Raw genomic sequence first — 23,586 nt, forward strand, 5'->3', positions numbered from 1 at the left:
TGCCTGTAGCTCAGGACCTAAAATGACATACCCAAATCAAACTGCCTGTAGCTCAGGACCTAAAATGACATACCCAAATCAAACTGCCTGTAGCTCAGGACCTAAAATGACATACCCAAATCAAACTGCCTGTAGCTCAGGACCTAAAATGACATACCCAAATCTAACTGCCTGTAGCTCAGGACCTAAAATGACATACCCAAATCAAACTGCCTGTAGCTCAGGACCTAAAATGACATACCCAAATCAAACTGCCTGTAGCTCAGGACCTAAAATGACATACCCAAATCAAACTGCCTGTAGCTCAGGACCTAAAATGACATACCCAAATCAAACTGCCTGTAGCTCAGGACATGAAGCAAGGATATGCATATTATTGTTACCATTTGAAAGGAAACACTTTGAAGTTTGTGGACATGTGAAAGTAATAGGAGAATATAACACATTAGATCTGGTAAAAGAGAATACAAAGATGAAAACTACCGTGTTTTTGTACCATCATCTTTGAAATGCAAGAGAAAGGCCATAATGTATTATTCCAGCCCAGCCACTAGATGGAAGCAGTATATGTGCAAAGTTTTAGACTGATCCAATAAACTATTGTATTTCTGTTCGAAATTTTGTATCAAGACTGCCCAAATGTGCCCAATTGGTTGATTAATAACTTTTCAAGTTCAAAATTGTGCACTCTCCTCAAACAATAGCATGGTATTCTTTCACTGTAATAGCTACTGTATATTGGACAGTGCAGTTAGATTAACAAGAATTTAAGCTTTCTGCCAATATCAGATATGTCTATGTCCTGGGAAATGTTACTTACAACCTCATGCTAATTGCATTAGCCTACGTTAGCTCAACCGTCCCGTGGGGGAGCCACCAATCCTGTTAAGTGAGAGATTTAATTGACTAATTCTTAGCCAAGATATTATTTAATTTTTACTCAGTGATAATCTCTAACTCCTTGTCAAAACACTTTACACACAGCCATTTGTCTTCAAGGGGCAATCTGTACCTTTCGGGGGATTGATGATGAAGTCGTACAAGTACAGTATCATTGACAAATTTGAACTATATCTTTTTGCTTTGTGTTTTGTTTCAGGTCAATTGTGTTTTTTTCCTTTGTCTGGTTGAGCCACAGTGAGTCAGATAACTTACAGATTGCACCTTTAGAAGGATGGACATTGATTCAATGTTACAGTAATGTTTATAGCCTTTAAAGTTCCCTGGACTGGAACAACTTTGTAATCTTTTTTAACCCTTGACATTATCGACCAGGACAAAGTGCAATATCTTATTTTCCTCACCAACCCTTTCGCTTCGTCACCCACGCACCCACTACCACACACACTATTTACAATTCACAAAATGTATTTTTTTCTACTTAGATGCTGAAGAATGACATTATAGAACTACTGAGGAGTTTATGGACCTCTTATAATTTAGTATTTTAACAATAATGATAATTATATTCTTATTTTTGAAAGTTACGCTGAAGTTCAACACACTGTGTTGGTCCTGTGTGTGGCTCAGTCGCTTGCAACTCCAAGGGTGGTGGGTTTGATTCCCGCTGGAGCCACCCATCGGTAAAAATGGATGCATGCATGACTGTGATTTGTTTAGGATTAAAGCGTCTGCTAAATGGCATATATTACCATATTTTATAATACACCTACCCTGGCCCATTTGATTCCCCCAATTTTTTTTTTTTAAGGAAACTGACCAGGGGAATATTTCTCAGTAAGGCAATAATAACACATTTATATGATCTTATATCACATTTGTTCAGTATATTTCAACAAAAAACAAAAACATTCCCCAGCAATAGAGGAAACAAATAATTCAACAAATAAATAAACTGACCGCTTGACCGCCCCCCCCCCCCCCCCCTCCCTTATTGAGGAAATGTGTCCTTACTATGCATATGATATGCGATTGTCCCACCACCTATCTTAACATGAATGCACTAACTAACTGTAGGGTTGCTCTGGATAAGAGCTTCTGCTAAATTACTCAAATGTAACATTTAAATGTAAAACAATGACAAAGATCTGGTTTTAAAAAAAACATTTACAAAATGATAGTTTTAGAGGGCTAATAATGAAATAAAATGTTCAGGTTTTCATGACCATTGTGAAGACTTCAGTATGCCCTGTGAGAACACGGAGCACAGCACAATTCCAGACAGAAATGTTCACGATTCTCAACTTACATTGATTGATTGAGCTGAATTTGAAACCACCACCATCAGACCAGTGAACACCACAAAACATTATAAACAACTTGAGAAAAAAAAGGTTCTGCTTCATAAAAAGACAAAACTCTCCAACATTTAACCATAGGAGTCAAAAACCTGACCAAGACAATATAACACATGATATTCCATTTGTGATATTACAGCACAGTTAACAAAAGACAAATAGCATTCTTAACACAACAAAACCAACTAAAGTACTATTACGATAGTCTCTCTGGGCAGCCTTAGCTGATGTTTAGAAATGGTTGCAATATGGTTTTATTCAAAATACTCCCATTGAAGATTATGCATACTTTCATGTTTATGAGTTGATTTTGCGGCAAAGGGCACATCATTGTTGCATACTTATATAGGACAATGTTAGGGTGTGTGAGTGTGAAGACGTGTGTGTTAGCGTGCGTGTGTGTTAGGAAGGTGTTGCCAAAGCAGAGAAATAACATTTTATTAAGTTTTCCCACAGAATCCTTCTCCATCCATGTGGGTAAAACAAGCCTTCACATGCAGATTGGGCCACAAGGGTTACACAATGCCGTAGAAGCTTCCTAGAGCTTCCCGGAGTGTCGCAAAGCATCACGGCGTCTGTCTGTAGTCTTCAAACCTCTCAAGGTGATTTGCTTACATTGGAGACTCCACTCAAATTACTGTTGAGAAAAAGAAAGAGACATTTGAGAGAGAGGGCGAGTTAGAGTCAGGGTATGAGTGAAGGAAACTTCTCTGTAGGGGTATGGACGAAGTGCACACTTACTGTCTCGCTCTCCCCGTCAGAGCCAGGTCTGGACTCTGAGCCGTAGTGCAGAGGAGAGTACACCCAGCTCCTGTCCTCCTGATTCTGTTGTTACACCACCCAACCAGCAGGGGCAGCAGACACACAGGTCAGCATTCGCAGAAACCGGAGGAAGAGAGAGAAAAGTACATTTAGGGAGGAAGACCTTCCACAAGTCCTAAATAGGTCTTCTAGCCCTATGTTGGGTGTTAATTGTTTAGTTGTTTTGCCATTTTGTCTCACACTTGTCCGATCCTTTCCGATCTAAGTTACACAAAGTGCCTAAGGGGCTATGTTAGGGGGTGATTTCAGATGGGTTCTAGAAGCTCAGAATCAGGGGAAGGAAGCCGACACCAGTCTACACCACTTGACATTACACTACGACGGACTATGGCTTGTGCAACCAGCAGCCGTGACTTACATTGCAGCTAGAGCTTGAGTTGAGCTTCTTACGACCCAGAATTGGGGAGTACACCCAATACCTCCCATCAGCATACTGATAATACACAAAACATGTGCATACACAAAGACACACAGACACACACACATGCACACACGGGTAAGGACAGGGGGGTAGATGAAGAGAAATGGAAAAGGAAGTAAGAGAAAAAGAGGGAGAATGGAGAGAGCGAGACAGAGACACATAGAGAGAGAGAGAGGGAGAGAGAGAGAGATGGACAGAAGGATGTTGTGACAACATGGGTGGAGTGGGACAGTGGAGAGAGAGAGGAAAAAGAGAGTGAAAATGTGGAGGAGAATGGAGAGAGCAAGAGAGACAGAGACACAGAGAGAGAGAGAGAGAGAGAGATGGACAGAAGGATGTTGTGACAACATGGGTGGGGTGGGACAGTGGAGAGAGAGAGAGGAAAAAGAGAGTGAAAATGTGGAGAATGGAATAATACATATTCAAAATGGATGACGAAAGAACATAATGTTGAATGAACCACAAGGCCAGATTGCTGTTGACAACCCATCATGATATGACTGGGGGATTATAAGAAGGAATCACATGACTGGATTAATATGGATCAGCCAGGCATGAGCAACACACAAGCCAACATGCAATCCACACGACACAACACAAAAGAGACTTTTAGCACTGTATACTGTTCTCTCTCCCAGTTGCTATTTCAGCGGAATGTTTGTTATCAGGCATGTGGTGTCTCAGGGTTCAATCCAACCTCTTTATTGCAGGGAGAGTAACCAACATTGCCACATGCTTTCAAGCCACACTTTGTGATTAATGATCAATGACAGCAAACTACACCAACCCTCACCCTCATAGATCAACCACGCTGTCCTTACTGCCCGACTGTAAGAAATCCAAAACCCCAGTAAACCACAAGAGCTTCAGAGCTACACTCACACGCTGAAGACTGTTACACACGCGCACACACCCACGACTTACAAAGTAGATGTCTGAGACTGGCACCTCCCCCTCCAGTGAGTTGTGGCTGACGGACGAGGTGACAGACAGATGATTGGACGAAAAGCGTTCTGCTGTCACCTGGGGACTCGGAGGGAGAGAGGAGGGAGGGGTGCTTGGAAGGAGGGGGGAAGAATGGGGGGGGGGGGGGGGAAGGGTGGAGGCGGGAGTGGTGGAAGAGGGCGAGTTGGAGGCTGGAGGGACTGCAGAGGGTGGAAGGGTGGAGGCGATGTGAGCTGATGATTGATTGGTGGAGAAAGGACGAGTGGAAGAAGAAGGGAGAGTGGAGTTAGAGTGAGGGTGAGGGGCAGAGGAGGAAGGGACTGAGGGAGGAAGGGAGCGAGGGAGAGTGGAGGCTAGTGGGACTGAGCAGGGAGTAGTGGAGGATGGAGGAGGGGTTGAAGGAGGTGTAGAGGAAGTAGCTGTGGTCTGTGTGATGACTTCCTCCTCTGTTGCTTTAGAGTCCTGAAGGTCCTCTGGAACCACACTGTGACAGAGATAGAAACACTGCTGTCAGACAGTTGATAACATACGTGTGTGTGTGTGTGCGTTCTTGTGTGTGTGTGTGTGTACCTGGTTGTAGGTTCCCTCTTCACCTCTACAGCTACAGTGATGGTCTGCTCGTGCACCGCCACTACTTCCTGCTGTGGCCTGAAACTACATGGGACAGCACAGGAAGTGACATCGGATCATCGATTAGAGTCAGAATGGTCAGATGAGAAGAGATGTATTAGATTGAAAGGGTATGAAATCAGACTGCTTACCTCCCGTCACGGTCCCGTGGAGAGTGGGTTGGCCTCCTGTGGGGTAGAACAGGGACAGGTGAGTGTGTATCTGTAGGAGCGTGCGTGTGTGTGTTAGAGAAAGAAACATTTTTTTTAGGGCCGATGATGATACCGATATTTTAGGCCAATATAATAAAATGTGAACATTTTGATGACAACATTTCTCAGAGACAGTCATGTATGCATTAATGCATCCATTTTCAAATCAAACAGCTAGCTAACACTACATAATCTTTGCTAACAGGTCACATAGCCATCTGCTTAGCTAGCTTGCTTATTGCATGAATGTCCGGGCACCTCGACACAAGCATTATTATTCGTGGATTTGTGAATTAACTCAACTAATTCATTCAAGTTTGCAGACAACACAACAGTGGTAGGCATGATTACCAACAATGACGAGACAGTATACAGGGAGGAGGTGAGGGCCCTGGCGGAGTGGTGCCAGGAAAACAACCTCTCCATCAACGTCAACAAAACAAAGGAGCTGATCGTGGACTTCAGGAAACAGCAGAGGGAGCACGCCCCTATCTACATCGATGGGGGCCACAGCTGAAAAGGTGAAAAGCTTCAAGTTCCTGGTTGTACACATCACTGACAATGTGACTGATGTCTTGAGATGTTGCTTCAATATATCCACATTATTTTCCTACCTCATGATGCCATCTATTTTGTGAAGTGCACCATCAAATACATCTGCAGCAAAGCACCCCCACAACATGATGCTGCCACCCCCGTGCTTCACGGTTGGGGGGGTGTTCTCCGGCTTGCAAGCCTCCCCCTTTTTCCTCCAAACATAACGATGGTCATCATGGCCAAACAGTTCTATTTTTGTTTCATCAGACCAGAGGACATTTCTACAAAAAGTATGATCTTCGTCCCCATGTGCAGTTGCAAACCGTAATCTGGCTTTTTTATGGCGGTTTTGGAGCAGTGGCTTCTTCTTGCTGAGCGGCCTTTCAGGTTATGTCGATACAGGACTCGTTTTACTGTGGATATAGATACTTTTGTACCTGTTTCCTCCAGCATCTTCACAAGGTCCTTTGCTGTTGTTCAGGGATAGATTTGCACTTTTTGCACCAAAGTATGTTCATCTCTAGGAGATTGGTCCCATGGCGTTTATACTTGCGAACTAGTGTTTGTACAGATGACCGTGGTACCGTCAGGCTTTTGGAAATTGCTCCCAAAGATGAACCAGACTTGTGGAGGTCTACAATTTATTTTGATTTTCCCATGATGTCTAGCAAAGAGGCACTGAGTTTGAAGGTAGGCCTTGAAATACATCCACAGGTACACCTCCAATTGACTCAAATGATGTCAATTAGCCTAACAGAAGCTTCTAAAGCCATGACAGAATTTTCTGGAATTTTCCAAGCTGTTTAAGGGCACAGTCAATTTAGTGTATGTAAACCTCTGACCCACTGGAATTGTGATACTGTGAATTATATATTAAATAATCTGTCTGTAAACAATTGATGGAAAAATTACTTGTGTCATGCACAACGTAGATGTCCTAACCAACTTGCCAAAACTATAGTTAGTTAACAAGACATTTGTGGAGTGGTTGAAAAGCGAGTTTGAATGACTCCAACCTAAGTGTATGTAAACTTCCGACTACAACTGTATGTGTATGCGACCAATAAAACACATTTCGATTTGATTTAACATTTCCAACAGGAGTTCGATTTTGGTCACTGTGTCAATTCACTTACTTCTGAATCCTGCACTTTTCCATCAGAGAATGAGCTAGCTTGCTGCTGTGGTCGTTCTCTAGTGTGTGTGTGTGTGTGTGTGTGTGTGTGTACCTGAAGCGTGGGTGTTCTGGTGTATCAAAGGGTGTGGTAGGGAGAGAGTTGTTTGAAGAGAGAGTGGTAGCGATGGATGCTGTGGTCGCATCCTCAAAAGATGGAGGAGTGTGGGGATGCTCTCTCAGACCTGAGAGGAGAGAAGAGAGAGAGAGAGAGAAATGATTGTGATAGAGTATTAGTAATCTACCACCACAGCATGACACTTCACCCAAATAGCAAATAGCCGTGTGGGGAAAAAAGCTATTGGTCCTCAAATGCTTGTCGGCCATTTTGGCTCAAACAGGAGAGACAGTTTCCTTAGGTGTGGTAACCGTCTTACCGTCCTCCTCCAGCAGAGGGAAGGCACGAGCCCCTCTGAGGTGCAGGTCTTCGTTCTCCTGGTTCTCCTCTCTCTCCACGGAAAGCTGTGTTTGGACACTGTTTTTGGGTGCGGGCAGAGCCCCCCCCCGCCCTCTCTTGGAGGGAGAAGACCTCAGGGCTGAAGGGGAAGGAGAGGCAAGAAAAAGAGGGTGGAGATGGACGAGAGAGAAAAGAGAAAGCAGTCAAGGGGCAAACTCGATGAATCGATGACTCAATCTCGAAATATCAAATAGAACGCTCGGCGCAAGGTGGTGTAGTGTGTCTCCTACTCACAGCAGCTCTTTCTAAAGACAGTGGTGCTGCAGAACTTGTAGAACCTGTCTGCATAGAAACTGGGCCTGTGGACAGACACTGTGTCCTGAGAGAGATAGAGAGAAGGGGAAACCATCTCAGCAAACAAACCATCAAACACATCTGTACAGTCGGGCATAGGGAATTATTGAAATGGGAGAGTTAGTCCATGTCACCTTTTTAAAACGTCTAGTTCTAAAATAATAACCTACTAGCCATTCTCAGTATCAGACTAATGTTCCATCCATAGGTTAGCCCTTAAAGGTTTAAGGACACTTTGTCTGTCTATATGCTATTGACTGTCTGTGTTGAATTATGCAGCTGTGTGTAGAGCAGCTCATCACTGGGCCTGTGTAAGCTGGAGGACTGGACTGCAGGTTGGCATTTGTTGTCATAAATCTTGCCCTGGAGGCACCTCTGTAGAGTAGTCACCAGCTGGCACAGCCACAATGTCATAAAATCTGATTTTAAACCTAACCCTGACCTTAACCACACTGCTAACCCTAATGCCTTAAATGAAGAAAAGAAAAGCTCAATTTAGGTTTTTTTCTCGATATAGACAATGTTGACTTTGCAGCTGGCCCATCTAACAGAAATCCCTCAGTTCTGCCTCCAAGGTAAGACTCATGACAATAAACGGCAACCTGCAACTGGACTCACCCCGTCACTGATCAGAGACTTCCACGAGTGCTCCAGTTTCTTGATTAGCCTGCAGAGCAAGAAAAAATAACTCAGTAATTCATACATCATTAAATTAGTACTGGTCCGTTTGATTAGCAGGACATCAGTAGTAACTCAATGAGTGATTTGGTGAAATTGACCTGTAGGACTGCAGGATGTCGATAATTCCAATAAAGAGAAGGAGACGCTCTCCTTTACCATCCACAGCAGGAATACCACCCATCCTGGAGAGAGAGAGAGAGAGAGAGAGAGAGAGAGAGAGAGAGAGAATCTCATTTAGTGGGAGAGGACTCCAAGATACTGTGTGTGTGTGTGTGTGTGTGTGTGTGTGTGTGTGTGTGTGTGTGTGTGTGTGTGTGTGTGTGTGTGTGTGTGTGTGTGTGTCAGCTCAGTAACTCACGTAGCATCGTGGTCTAATGTGTCTCTACAAGCCTTCCCTCCCTGTATAGACTCCATGGCAGTAGAGTAGAGGGCTCTCTGGGCCTGAGGCTTCTTTTCATCGCCCCCTGCTGGTGAGCCCTGGGACTCTCTCACAGCCAGGCCCAGGTTATGGACCCCCAGCAGTAGACTGTAGTCCATGATCTTAAAGCTCTCGAGAACCTGGAGTACCACAGACAGAGAATGAAGGTCAGAATGAATGATCGGAGGATCTACCAGACAGCACAGACACACAGGTCATAATGGCTTTCATCCTCCCCTTCCGTCCACGTCTAATCTCCCCTCCTCTCTCTTTTGGGTTTCCCCCTGTAAGCCCATCCTAAACCACCCTCCTCTCCTTCCCCTCTCCTCCCCTCCTCCCTCTCTCACCAGACAGGGAGGGTCTTGACCAAAGCTCGGTATGTATTATCCCCCCCCACCCTCTCCTCATATCCCTGCTCCTCATCCTCTCCTCCCTCTCTCACCAGACAGTCTCTCTGTAGGGTCTTTAGCAGGGCACTGTATGTATCCTGATCCAGGGTCAGTCCTTCCGGTACATCTGCTATAAAGTCCAGATCTTTAAAGGTGGGATTCGATTTCTCCCTCTCTTTCTTCGACGCACGCCGTTTATACGTGGAGCCCTTCAGGTCGAACTTGAGGTGCATGCGTACGGCGCGCGGTAACACATTGTTCATGACCACGATACGGATGTTTTTACCCCCAGACTGGACGCAGTAGAGACCAAAGAACTTAGGAAGCAGGGTCCTCGGGTTCTGATTCAGATTCTAGAGAGAGGAGGAGAGGAAGATGGGAGAAGAGGAAGGAGGAGAGTGAGAAAAGTATAATTCTGTGCCTATTGAAGTCTTCTTTACATGCAACAATGGGAAATGATATGGTGCCATTATATTGAGTATATAAGAATATGTTGAAGATAAATACACAACGTGAAGGAGGAGAGGACAAGAGGAGTAGAGTTAACGATCAATAGGAGTTGGTTTTCAGTTCAACATCTGTTTAGAATCTGTGGAATGTCACTCCTGAACTCAGAGCTACGTGCGCCACGTTTTCATTGGTCTGTATATTGTGTCGGGAGCAGGATACTTGTTATTTGGCCATTGGCCTGGGTCAACACCAGGCTAGGGTAGGGGGTTATAAATGGCATCCGGGGAGAAAAGCTGAGGACAGGGGAGACTGAACATCTGCCTCCCAGCATAACATCTTGATTTGTCTTTCTCAAATAAACCTATTTTTCTCCCCTTGATTTGCTTTGGAGTTTGTGTAATTGAAGAATAACATAAATTGCTAACAAGTAGGATATAAAATCAATTACTGACAATCCAGTGGATTTTAGACATGTCAGTCCGACTTGTTAAATATTTCCCCTTAAAACATTTGTAGAACTAATAAATGCCTGGGAAATGAATGTTCCTTAAGCCATACATTGACAGAAAAACATGAACACTGTACAAAAGCCTTATTGAATAACTTGCTATACGCTATGAAAACATTATTATAATAACATTAAGAAGGCATGCCTTTGCAGATGCTGCCTGCAGTGACCCTAACTCCTGGCTCCTGTCCCAAGACACCTGACAGACGTGAGTCGGTTGGACTTAAAACCTCTGTCCGTGTGTCTACTAAGGCGCGTGACGTTTCTTAGTGATGTGCTTAGCCCACGGCAGTCCCTCCTGGTGTCATAGCTGAACATAGGTTAACCTCCGGGGGGCTAAGATGTGACCAACGCACACGCACACACACACGTTCATTGGAATGAAGGAGGGGCTTGTGACATACTGACCATGTAGTATCCCGGAAGTAGTTTCTGCAGAAACTCCGCCTCCTTGGCATTGACTGTTTTGATGATGAACTCGTCGTCCCTGGTTACGTAGAATATGGAGCCGCTGGCACCGGGATTGGACAGCTCGATTAGGGGCTCATTACATAGAGAGTACTGAAGAGAAAGCACAGATATACACACAGGATACATCAGTGGGCCGTAGAGATACCATATAAAATGGCACCAACACTGGAGAGGATCACATAGGGCACTTTATAGGGTGCTTTATATGGTCCTTCATGAGACACTTTATAGGGTGCTTTAGATGGTCCTTCGTGAGACACGTTATAGGGTGCTTTAGATGGTCCTTCATGAGACACTTTATAGGGTGCTTTAGATGGTCCTTCATGAGACACGTTATAGGGTGCTTTAGATGGTCCTTCATGAGACACTTTATAGGGTGCTTTAGATGGTCCTTCATGATACACTTTATAGGGTGCTTTAGATGGTCCTTCATGAGACACTTTATAGGGTGCTTTAGATGGTCCTTCATGACACTTTATAGGGTGCTTTAGATGGTCCTTCATGAGACACTTTATAGGGTGCTTTAGATGGTCCTTCATGAGGCACTTTATAGGGTGCTTTAGATGGTCCTTCATGAGACACTTTATAGGGTGCTTTAGATGGTCCTTCATGAGACACTTTATAGGGTGCTTTAGATGGTCCTTCATGAGACACTTTATAGGGTGCTTTAGATGGTCCTTCATGAGACACTTTATAGGGTGCTTTAGATGGTCCTTCATGAGACACTTTATAGGGTGCTTTAGATGGTCCTTCATGAGACACTTTATAGGGTGCTTTAGATGGTCCTTCATGAGACACTTTATAGGGTGCTTTAGATCGTCCTTCATGAGACACTTTATAGGGTGCTTTAGATGGTCCTTCATGAGACACTTTATAGGGTGCTTTAGATGGTCCTTCATGAGACACTTTATAGGGTGCTTTAGATGGTCCTTCATGAGACACTTTATAGGGTGCTTTAGATGGTCCTTCATGAGACACTTTATAGGGTGCTTTAGATGGTCCTTCATGAGACACTTTATAGGGTGCTTTAGATGGTCCTTCATGAGACACTTTATAGGGTGCTTTAGATGGTCCTTCATGAGACACTTTATAGGGTGCTTTAGATGGTCCTTCATGAGACACGTTATAGGGTGCTTTAGATGGTCCTTCATGAGGCACTTTATAGGGTGCTTTAGATGGTCCTTCATGAGACACTTTATAGGGTGCTTTAGATGGTCCTTCATGAGACACTTTATAGGGTGCTTTAGATGGTCCTTCATGAGACACTTTATAGGGTGCTTTAGATGGTCCTTCATGAGACACTTTATAGGGTGCTTTAGATGGTCCTTCATGAGACACTTTATAGGGTGCTTTAGATGGTCCTTCATGAGACACTTTATAGGGTGCTTTAGATGGTCCTTCATGAGACACTTTATAGGGTGCTTTAGATGGTCCTTCGTGAGACACTTTTTATAGGGTTTCTACAGCTCACTGAAGTGGAGTCTGGAAGGCCAGATAAACACAGGGACTTGAACAGGCTTAAGGGGAGAGATTGAAGATCCTCTGTCCCTACACACTGAGGAGAATTACATACCCCCGCACTGTCTCTTTTTCTGAGAACAACTACGAATGTCGCGGAATGGATTCCTCATGCTGGATTAATACAGTGTATTCTATTCAAATATTCTATTTTCCTGCCATTGTAAAACCATGCATGTACATAGAAACGCATAGAACCAGACACTCCAACTTTGCTTCTGAGTTGGCCTAGACTATAACGGAGTGTCTACTGTTATCAGCTTGGAGCTTTACAAAGAAAGTCTTAGTACTCTAATCTCCATCTGGTGCAGGTAGTGTGAGGTTATTGGAGTGACTGGGTGTGTGCACGTGTGCATGTGCAAGTCTTTAAAGGATGTGTGTCAGGGTGTGTGTGTGTCCCCGCCTGTGTGTTAATCAATCGGTGCATATCTCTCCTGCACCTTCACTGACTTGCCTAGTTAAAGAAAGGTCAAATTAAATATGCATTCCAGTGTGTGTGTGGCCAGGGGCATATGCTTCCTTGAAAAATCCAAATGATGTCATGTTGTGCAAATAATCACCTGATGTAGGATACTACATTTAACCTAGATATTAACAAGACTATCTGTAGTGTTTTCACTATGGTTCCTGTCTCTCACCAGGTAGTCATCGGGTCGGATCCCAAACAGCTCTCTGAAGTGGCGGAAGGCCACTGGGGCGTAGGTCTTAAACCTGAAGTCTGGGTAGTGATGTGCAGGAGTCAGGTTACTGCCCTCACTGGTGAGAAGAGGGAGAGAATATGGGTTTGGGAGCCAGAAAGAGAGAAAGACAGGAGAGAGAACGGGGCATCGTACTAGAGAGCACTTCACATTGGAGGTGTTTTAAGTGTCTATGCACACACACACACACACACAAACAAACAACCCCCCCTCCCCATTTACAAACACATCTGTCATCCATACACAATCAGAAACACACCTGGGGAAGAAAATGCTCTCCACCACATAGAAGTCTTGCATGAGGACATCTCTCTCTGGCTTGGAGCTCAGGTTGCCCACTGTGTAGCCGATGCCCAGCTGGATGGCACCTTTCAGGGCAGAGGACGTGGTCTGGAGGGCACAAGCAGTCCGGTTACAAACCCCAAGTCACTTAAATAGAGCCATGAAAACGAACATGAGGGAGGAAGAGGATGAACATGAGGGAGGAAGAGGATGAAAGGAGGACAAGTGAGATAGGAGAAGTAAAAGAAGTGCAGAAAGGTCAGGGGAGAGGAAGAAAACAGAGAGGTAAGACAAGAAGAGAGGGAAAACAGGTATAAAACGAAGGAGAGGGCAGAAAGGGAAGAGAAGTAGAATGGGAGGACGAGGGAGGGAGGAGAGAAAGGGATGCAGAAGAGGAAAGGAGTAGTGTACCTTCTTGTAGGTGGTCTCTCCAGAGGCGTCTACTCTCCTGTGGCCAATCTTCTTCTCCTGACCTGGGCCTAGACCCTGAGCTGTGGGGGACGGCATCTGAGGGAGAAAAGGGGGGTTTTATTTGTGGGTTACTTGCACTGCAGTGCACGCTTTACTGCATAAAACATTTTAGGTGTATGTAAGTGTGTGTGTGTGTGTGTGTGTGTGTGTGTGTGTGTGTGTGTGTGTGTGTGTGTGTGTGTGTGTGTGTGTGTGTGTGTGTGTGTGTGTGTGTGTGTGTGTGTGTGTGTGTGTGCGTGTGTGTGTGTGTGTAACTAGCCCTCACCTCGCTTGTTATTGTAGCCCTCCTAGGACCAGCGTCTTCTGTTGAAGAACAGAGAAGACAGCAGGAGATAACATCAATGCATGACTTAAGTGTGAGACACATGCAGGAACCAGGGAAAAGGGTTCCAGGGCAAAGTATGCACCGGTTATTGCCAGCAGTGTACTAAAAGACTGAAACCAAAGCTACACACATCAGTGTTCATGCACTGTATCTACACGACTATTAAAAGGTGTATTCCCTCTGGAAAGTATCAGTGGCATAGTGAAGATGGCCCAACTGGAGCTTGTCTACTATCACCATCTTGGACACCATCCACGACACATACTGACATTACTGACACACACACACACATACGGACCTATCCATCAAATGCCTTATGCTGCGCTTGGATTCTTTACACCTGGTTCTCGGCTCAAATAGCATTACAGACGTAGAAATACAATGCAGAGTGTAGTTAACCAAAACCGATGCCCAGGATTAAAAATAACAAATTCAATCAGAATATCCACAGGTAGTAGTTGAAGGCTAATCCTTCATGGATATGTACACAAGCACTGCCAGACACAACCCAGGAAACAATTCTGGTTCTACATATATTCATATCTTTAACACCCTGAGTATGCGTAAACATATCTAACCTGAAGAGTTTTGAATGTCTCACCCAACTCTTTGTCACTCGAGCCTGAACGTGCAACGCTACTCCAGTTATAGCCACCAAAAACACCAAAACACCCCAAAACCTCAGACCTGCCGGTAGTTTCTGTCTGCATTTAATGTAGATATAATCTATTTCTAGAGCAGATCTGTCCTGGGAAGGTGACTCTTTAGGATCGACAGGCTCTCTAATCTGAACTCTCCTGTCATTGGTTGACACCACCACCGTCTCCCAGGAGACCGGATGCCCTGAGCAGTGAGCAGCCAATCAGAGTGCAGGATTAAGAGGGGTGCCAGCCGCCGGAACAACCAGCGCCAGGAAGTTGGCCCGTGAAAAGAAAGAGAGAGACTTACAGATGAGTGTGAGAGAAGGACAGATAGACACACACACACCAGAGACGAAACAATGGGACACACTAGAGCCGACCCAATCTCGTTAGTCATCGACCTAAAGGTCTAGCAATGACACTGGGCTAATGACCATCAGACAACAGAGCAGCTTCTGGAAGGTTGTCTTGCTAGCAGGGTCTTTTTGGCAGGAGTTTGCCAGTCACGCAAAGTTCTAAGTCCTAATTACAGTGCCTTGCGAAAGTATTCGGCCCCCTTGAACTTTGCGACCTTTTGCCACATTTCAGGCTTCAAACATAAAGATATAAAACTGTATTTTTTTGTGAAGAATCAACAACAAGTGGGACACAATCATGAAGTGGAACGACATTTATTGGATTTTTCAAACTTTTTTAACAAATCAAAAACAGAAAAATTGGGCGTGCAAAATTATTCAGCCCCCTTAAGTTAATACTTTGTAGCGCCACCTTTTGCTGCGATTACAGCTGTAAGTCGCTTGGGGTATGTCTCTATCAGTTTTGCACATCGAGAGACTGAAATGTTTTCGCATTCCTCCTTGCAAAACAGCTCGAGCTCAGTGAGTTTGGATGGAGAGCATTTGTGAACAGCAGTTTTCAGTTCTTTCCACAGATTCTCGATTGGATTCAGGTCTGGACTTTGACTTGGCCATTCTAACACCTGGATATGTTTATTTTTGAACCATTTGATTGTAGTCTCAGGTCTTTTGCAGACTCCATCAGGTTTTGGTCCTGTATTTGGCTCCATCCATCTTCCCATCAATTTTAACCATCTTCCCTGTCCCTGCTGAAGAAAAGCAGGCCCAAACCATGATGCTGCCACCACCATGTTTGACAGTGGGGATGATGTGTTCAGGGTGATGAGCTTTGTTGCTTTTACGCCAAACATAACGTTTGGCATTGTTGCCAAAAAGTTCAATTTTGGTTTCATCTGACCAGAGCACCTTCTTCCACATGTTTGGTGTGTCTCCCAGGTGGCTTGTGGCAAACTTTAAACAACACTTTTTATGGATATCTTTAAGAAATGGTTTTCTTCTTGCCACTCTTCCATAAAGGCCAGATTTGTGCAATATACGACTGATTGTTGTCCTATGGACAGAGTCTCCCACCTCAGCTGTAGATCTCTGCAGTTCATCCAGAGTGATCATGGGCCTCTTGGCTGCATCTCTGATCAGTCTTCTCCTTGTATGAGCTGAAAGTTTAGAGGGACGGCCAGGTCTTGGTAGATTTGCAGTGGTCTGATACTCCTTCCATTTCAATATTATCGCTTGCACAGTGCTCATTGGGATGTTTAAAGCTTGGGAAATCTTTTTGTATCCAAATCCGGCTTTAAACTTCTTCACAACAGTATCTCGGACCTGCCTGGTGTGTTCCTTGTTCTTCATGATGCTCTCTGCGCTTTTAACGGACCTCTGAGACTATCACAGTGCAGGTGCATTTATACGGAGACTTGATTACACACAGGTGGATTGTATTTATCATCATTAGTCATTTAGGTCAACATTGGATCATTCAGAGATCCTCACTGAACTTCTGGAGAGAGTTTGCTGCACTGAAAGTAAAGGGGCTGAATAATTTTGCACGCCCAATTTTTCAGTTTTTGATTTGTTAAAAAAATGTGAAATATCCAATAAATGTCGTTCCACTTCATGATTGTGTCCCACTTGTTGTTGATTCTTCACAAAAAAATACAGTTTTATATCTTTATGTTTGAAGCCTGAAATGTGGCAAAAGGTCGCAAAGTTCAAGGGGGCCGAATACTTTCGCAAGGCACTGTATATATGAGGAACATTTAGAAAGATAGAACACACAGACTCGAACCCAGACGGAACGCTCAGACAGACAAAACACTCAACACACAGAACACTGAGGTAGAAAGAACACTCAGACACGAAACGTGTGTACAGAACACTGAGGGGGAAAAAAACACTCAGGACGGAACATTCAGACAGACATAACTCTCAGGACAATCCCGAGACAGAAAACGGAGAAAGAGCACACGGACGGAACAGACAGAAAGACGGGACGCTCAGATGGAGGAGCACTCGCATGGAACACAAACAGAATTGAACACTCAAACAAAACCTTCAGAATCGAACACTCAGGTAGTAAGGGAAATTGTGCTGTAGGATTGAGGCCAGTCATAGTACGCTGTGGAGCTATCCTCAAAGTACAACTATTACTACACAGTACACTACTACTAGCCATACTTCCAAGTCTCGTTCCTCACTCGGTTAGTCAGGAGCAAAGTGAGAAACGTGGGTCAGTGCCTAAGACACTGGCATCCTTATACGCTCAACAGTTCATTTTGCAATATAGACTGAAAAGGTTTCAGATCATAAAATGACTGATTGGGTTTCCAGAGGCGTCGACATTTCCAGGGACTGCGTTGGAATTTGTAGCCATTAGACTGTTCGGCATGTGTGGGTTTTATGGTAGGAAGAGGATTAGGCCTCTCACTGGTCAGCTCAGAAGATGGCCGACTGATGGCGTGTGTTATTGAGACGTAAACAAGAGTTGTGTAAGACTGTCTAATAGCACAACACTGCCGACTAGGGGATAGAGCTGTTACTTGCAAGCGTGCACACACGCGCACGTGCACACGATGCTATACACACAAGTGTGCTCCCAGGCACACACACACATCCCTCATTTCCAACGTAGGAGATTTGAGACAATTTACCTCAGGCTTGAGCAGGTGCAGTTTTGGGCTGGTGCCAACACTTAGTAAGAGAAATCAGACTGCTCAGATAGCAATGTAAACTGAGTATACAAAACCTTAAAAACACCTGCTCTTTCCATGACAGACTGACCAGGTGACTCCAGGTGAAAGCTATGGTCCCTTATTGATGTCACTTGTTAAATCCACTTCAATCAGTGTAGATGAAGGGGAGGAGACAGGTTAAAGAAGGATATTTAAGCCTTGAAACAATTGAGACATGGATTGTGTATGTGTGTCATTCAGAGGGTGAATGGGCAAGACAAAAGATTGAAGTGCCTTTGAACAGGGTTTGGTAGTAGGTGCGAGGCGCACCGATTTGTGTCAAGAAATGTAACGCATCTGGGTTTTTCACGCTCAACAGTTTCCTATGTGTATCAAGAATGGTCCACCACCCAAAGGACATCGAGCCAACTTGACACAACTGTGGGAAGCATTGGAGTTAACATGGGCCAGCATCCCTGTGGAACGCTTTCAACATCTTGTAAAGTCCAAGCCCCGACGAATGGAGGTTGTTCTGAGGGCCGTTCTGAGGGAAAAGGGGTGGGATGGTTAATAGAGAGAGAAAAGAGGAGAGAAAGAGAAAAGCGACTAAAAATAGAAGAGAAATAGAAGAGAGAGGAAGAGAGGGGCTAGAGGTCTGCTGGATGAGGATTGTACCAGATGCCAGTCTCTAGCGCCATCACTAGTCTAAGTGCTGCTGATAAGCAGATTACAGCAGATAATGGTCTGCTACTCTCTGTGTGTGTGTGTGTGTGTGTGTGTGTGTGTGTGTGTGTGTGTGTGTGTGTGTGTGTGTGTGTGTGTGTGTGTGTGTGTGTGTGTGTGTGTGTGTGTGTGTGTGTGTGTGTGTGTGTGTGTGTGTGTGTGTGTGTGTGTGTGTGTGCGTTGGGGGAGTTGCTGCTTCTCTATAGATGGGAAACTGTAAAAATTCAATAGGGAAATGACTGCAAGAAGAGCTGCTAAGAAAACCAGTCAATTATGTTGTACAAATCAAATGTGTGTGTCAACTACGAACACAAACACCCCTGTTGCCCATTCAATTTCCATTTACTCCATGTGCAATAGGGATTCTGCCATGTTATTGAAATTCACTGTTCATTCATTCCTACTCCGTACTGTTCATTCCCTCATACTTGGTTTGACAAAGGAGGAAAGCACAAGTGTGTGTATGTGCAGTGTTCAACTCTGCTTGAACAGCTTCGCTGACAGGAAGCACAGAAGATGGAGTACAGCTTGATGGTTTGGTTTAACATGAACCAAACCATCCATCTGTAACACATACACACATACTGCTTCCAGTTCACCTCGGACTCTTGTCTTATCATCTTTAAATAAAGACCGCTTACATTATACTGCTGTTATACCAGAGTAATAGCAGTGGAACTATGCAATAGTCTATTGTGACAGAATCAAAAACTGAGTAGCTGGCCAGCGCACGTGAGAGATTTGGTTCTGGGTTCTGTAATAGACATCCTGTAACAGACTAGAATACAATGAAGGACTGAGACAGTTTTCTGTTCTTCCATTACAATTGCGCGTTCGCTTACATACATATCTGGTACAAGGTGTTCTTCCTATATTCAAGGATTATTGTAATATAGGCTAAACTGTGGTGCTGTTGCCTATACACTCTATATAGTCTGTTCTCCTGGTCATTCAATGTACACTCAGGTAAAGCTGAGGCAGAGAGGCTCAGGGCATTTTTGTTCATTTATAATTCAACGCCATGTATTAAGTTTCTATCTGCTTCCTGGTGTTTCATCTTTAATTGTAACACTTGTATGTGACAAAGACATTGGCCTAGTTTGATCTCTAAAGGGAAAAGGGGGGATACCTAGTCAGTTGTACTACTGAATGCATCCAACTGAAATGTGTCTTCCGCGGTGAGGCGGGCTGCCTTAATCGACATCCCACGATTAAATAAGAATCATATAGACAGACAGACAGACAGACAGACAGACAGACAGACAGACAGACAGACAGACAGACAGACAGACAGACAGACAGACAGACAGACAGACAGACAGACAGACAGACAGACAGACAGACAGACAGACAGACAGACAGACAGACAGACAGACAGACAGACAGACAGACAGACAGACAAGACAGACAGACAGACAGACAGACAGACAGACAGACAGACAGACAGACAGACAGACAGACAGACAGACAGACAGACAGACAGACAGACAGACAGACAGACAGACAGACAGACAGACAGACAGACAGACAGACAGACAGACAGACAGACAGACAGACAGACAGACAGACAGACAGACAGACAGACAGACAGACAGACAGACAGACAGACAGACAGACAGACAGACAGACAGACAGACAGACAGACAGACAGACAGACAGACAGACAGACAGACAGACAGACAGACAGACAGACAGACAGACAGACAGACAGACAGACAGACAGACAGACAGACAGACAGACAGACAGACAGACAGACAGACAGACAGACAGACAGACAGACAGACAGACAGACAGACAGACAGACAGACAGACAGACAGACAGACAGACAGACAGACAGACAGACAGACAGACAGACAGACAGACAGACAGACAGACAGACAGACAGACAGACAGACAGACAGACAGACAGACAGACAGACAGACAGACAGACAGACAGACAGACAGACAGACAGACAGACAGACAGACAGACAGACAGACAGACAGACAGACAGACAGACAGACAGACAGACAGACAGACAGACAGACAGACAGACAGACAGACAGACAGACAGACAGACAGACAGACAGACAGACAGACAGACAGACAGACAGACAGACAGACAGACAGACAGACAGACAGACAGACAGACAGACAGACAGACAGACAGACAGACAGACAGACAGACAGACAGACAGACAGACAGACAGACAGACAGACAGACAGACAGACAGACAGACAGACAGACAGACAGACAGACAGACAGACAGACAGACAGACAGACAGACAGACAGACAGACAGACAGACAGACAGACAGACAGACAGACAGACAGACAGACAGACAGACAGACAGACAGACAGACAGACAGACAGACAGACAGACAGACAGACAGACAGACAGACAGACAGACAGACAGACAGACAGACAGACAGACAGACAGACAGACAGACAGACAGACAGACAGACAGACAGACAGACAGACAGACAGACAGACAGACAGACAGACAGACAGACAGACAGACAGACAGACAGACAGACAGACAGACAGACAGACAGACAGACAGACAGACAGACAGACAGACAGACAGACAGACAGACAGACAGACAGACAGACAGACAGACAGACAGACAGACAGACAGACAGACAGACAGACAGACAGACAGACAGACAGACAGACAGACAGACAGACAGACAGACAGACAGACAGACAGACAGACAGACAGACAGACAGACAGACAGACAGACAGACAGACAGACAGACAGACAGACAGACAGACAGACAGACAGACAGACAGACAGACAGACACCCTCTCTGCAAATCACAAACTTATACAATCATGAGCTTGACGGTGGAGGCCCGAATCCCTCTCCTTTTGATAGAAATTGACCATGATCTGATGCCACAGACTGGCAGACATGACCTTTAATTGGGTTCCGAACTAGACAGTTTGTCTTGACCTGTTTCACATAGTCAGGCCCTGGACATTACTTACCAACTAATGCATGCTGTACATTTTAATCAGGACTAGGTCAGCTTCTGAATGCTCAATGTCTGCATTAATTAATTAGGCTTTTGCTTTTGGTGGTTGCTGGCAGCTTGTCCTTGTCTTTAGAAATAGCAGGATGACCATCTTGGTTAGTTATAAGCCTATTACCATAAATCATTTCTTAGGCCTGGAAACTGCCAGATAATTTAGTCTACTGAGACAAACCATAATTGACAACTGGACCAAAACCTGAATGAACCCTTATACTCCCCGTCGAACGTTGCCAGCGCTCTCCTGACAGTTTAGCTCATCTGAACAATCTCTCATGCAAATGTATTTAGTCAATTAAACTAGTGTCATAATAAATCCCAGACATACGAACCCATGTCTCCAGAATGCAGCTTGAGAGAGAGGCCGGCCGTATCCATCTGGTCCGATCTACCCGCCCCCGATGTGGGCATGCCTCCCCCGGCCTCCCCCGCTGGCGCAGTCTCATCCATTTACAATTCCAGGATAAGCGTCGCGATATATTGTCCTTTGTTGATGCAAGGGCAAATGCGAAATGTAGCCTACAGGACACTCTGACATCACGTTGAATAGGGCTAAATACGTGGCCTCATCGGCATTTCTTCAACACCACTCTTATTTTCATCGTGGTAATTGTACGCCAATGAATACAAACAATAGCCTATTGGTGTTGCCTTGTCGGATATACTACCGCTATAACCTAGGCAACTGCTCGTCTCGCTCCTTATAAACCTAGCAGCGTTGCATGACAGCGGCGGCTGCGTCATTCCCGTAGGAGAGTCTGTCATGCATGTCATTGGAGCATCATTCTCTCTCTCTCTCTCTCCTCTTGCGGTTGACATGCTCATGTAGAATGACAGAAATCCAGTCTATGCGAAATCAACTCGTAATTTCATTGGGCATGTTTGTCCAAAATAAAGATACATTCTGTTACACACAGAGTAAAGATATTGCAGCAACACTGTCATAAAATAGCTCTTTCATTATAGCACGTAGCTGTCACTATTCAGTTGTACAATAAGTGTGTTCTGTAAGGCGGCTTACAATTGCAGACCGTAAACCCACACAATGTCAGTAGCTTTCAGTTTATTCTTCATTCTATCAAATGCAATACAATAAACACCTTCGGATTGTCATGCAATAACACTGGTACGTAAATGTGTGTTAGGCATTTTCAGTGCTCTTTCATTTCAGTGCTCGGGGGGGGGGGGGGGGGGGCAGTCATTCTCATCTTGGTTGGGGTGGGTTTTGACAAGGGGTTCAGTGTGTTAGCAGCTACATCAGTTGTGTGTGTTAAGGGACGCGCATCTTTCCCTTTCAAGACGATTGGATACATGGAACGATAGTTACAAAATATCCGGTGCAACTCGGGTTTGATTAGAGAACAAACCGATGCGATTCGGTTCGATGCACTAACACGTTCACTGTCCATATTCATCTGCTGCTGATGGAGCTCGTGGGCTGGGCCTCTCTGAGGTGGAACTTCCTCCTTTTCCGCAGCAACCAGTTATCCGGGTCAATAGCATCAATGTAACACTTTTTCTTCCGTCCCTTTCCGTGCCCCTACCTATTATTTAGTATATGTAAAGACAGGATTAAACCAAGAATAGTCTGATGGGTGACTATATTAGCCAATCACTCGTGAATGATAAATGATCACTTGTGAATGATGCCCAGCTGGTTGGCAGTAAGGCAAGAAACAGTGCAAGTCTTTTTTTTTGCGACTTTTTCTAATTATAGTCGCACCCCTAATGTAGCGTATCCCATAGGCCTATATGTTTTGGCAAGGTTTGTATCACTAAAGTTGCCAAATAACTTCTTAAAATTGAGCACATTAATCCACTTTACAACAGGTGTAGAGCCTAACTGGTATAAGCAGCGCATGTGTAGTTTGGGGAAGCTCATTTTCACCATAAATATGCACCATTATAATGAAAGCATTGCAGGCATAAACGCATTTGCAGTCATTTTTGAGAATGGTGTTTTCCCGTTAATTGATTGTATTTTGGAACATTTGTGTCAGAGTCTACTGTCGTGTGAGCATTGCTGCGTTTATAACCTGAAGAAATAGCCTAATAGTTAATCAACCATTTAAGCTAAACGTTCTGATCTGTTGCATCAGCCTTTTAAATGTTTTTTTTAATGTGAGTGGTTGTATTAATTTGGCATCCCACGACTGTCCCAGACTATGTTTGGAACATTTATTTCATGCACCTTTGTACTACGGGGGATAGTAGATTGACATAGGCTAGTGGTTTTTGC

At 44.6% G+C, this 23,586-nt stretch overlaps 1 protein-coding gene across 3 annotated transcripts; it reads right to left on the minus strand.

Annotated features, from left to right (window-relative positions):
- Positions 1-1,728: 1,728 nt before the first annotated feature.
- Positions 1,729-22,090, minus strand: LOC109872091 (phosphatidylinositol 4-phosphate 5-kinase type-1 gamma). 3 transcript variants are annotated; one of them, XR_004205825.1, is made up of 19 exons: positions 21,680-22,090; positions 13,881-13,918; positions 13,556-13,651; positions 13,122-13,252; positions 12,803-12,920; positions 10,584-10,736; positions 9,271-9,570; positions 8,769-8,968; positions 8,509-8,592; positions 8,348-8,396; positions 7,670-7,754; positions 7,356-7,514; positions 7,034-7,163; positions 5,208-5,243; positions 5,017-5,100; positions 4,426-4,930; positions 4,295-4,329; positions 3,000-3,083; positions 1,729-2,895 (listed from the first exon to the last, which is right to left on the minus strand). XR_004205825.1 is itself a non-coding variant. In XM_031807084.1 (19 exons), exons 1-19 carry the CDS (start codon positions 21,795-21,797, stop codon positions 2,893-2,895), a joined length of 2,448 nt encoding a protein of 815 aa, XP_031662944.1. In that variant the 5' UTR covers positions 21,798-22,087; the 3' UTR covers positions 1,729-2,892. The 3 variants fall into 3 exon arrangements, 2 of the variants coding, with proteins under 2 accessions (XP_031662944.1, XP_031662945.1); XM_031807084.1 differs by lacking the exon at positions 4,295-4,329 and adding an exon at positions 3,439-3,513 and having other exon boundaries at positions 21,680-22,087; XM_031807085.1 differs by lacking the exon at positions 4,295-4,329 and having other exon boundaries at positions 21,680-22,087.
- Between the last annotated feature and the right edge of the window lie 1,496 nt (positions 22,091-23,586).

This window comes from Oncorhynchus kisutch, linkage group LG27 (genome assembly GCF_002021735.2).
Source record: "Oncorhynchus kisutch isolate 150728-3 linkage group LG27, Okis_V2, whole genome shotgun sequence".
Taxonomy (NCBI): Eukaryota; Metazoa; Chordata; class Actinopteri; order Salmoniformes; family Salmonidae; genus Oncorhynchus; species Oncorhynchus kisutch.

Bases quoted from the DNA above. Each gene is read 5' to 3' on its own strand.
- LOC109872091 (XM_031807084.1), bottom strand. From the start codon at position 21,797: ATGGATGAGACTGCGCCAGCGGGGGAGGCCGGGGGAGGCATGCCCACA. The intron at 13,652-13,880 runs GTGAGGGCTAGT...TTTCTCCCTCAG, and splicing joins GGGCTACAATAACAAGCGAG to ATGCCGTCCCCCACAGCTCA. The intron at 5,244-7,033 runs GTACACACACAC...TCTACCCCACAG, and splicing joins CCAGAACACCCACGCTTCAG to GAGGCCAACCCACTCTCCAC.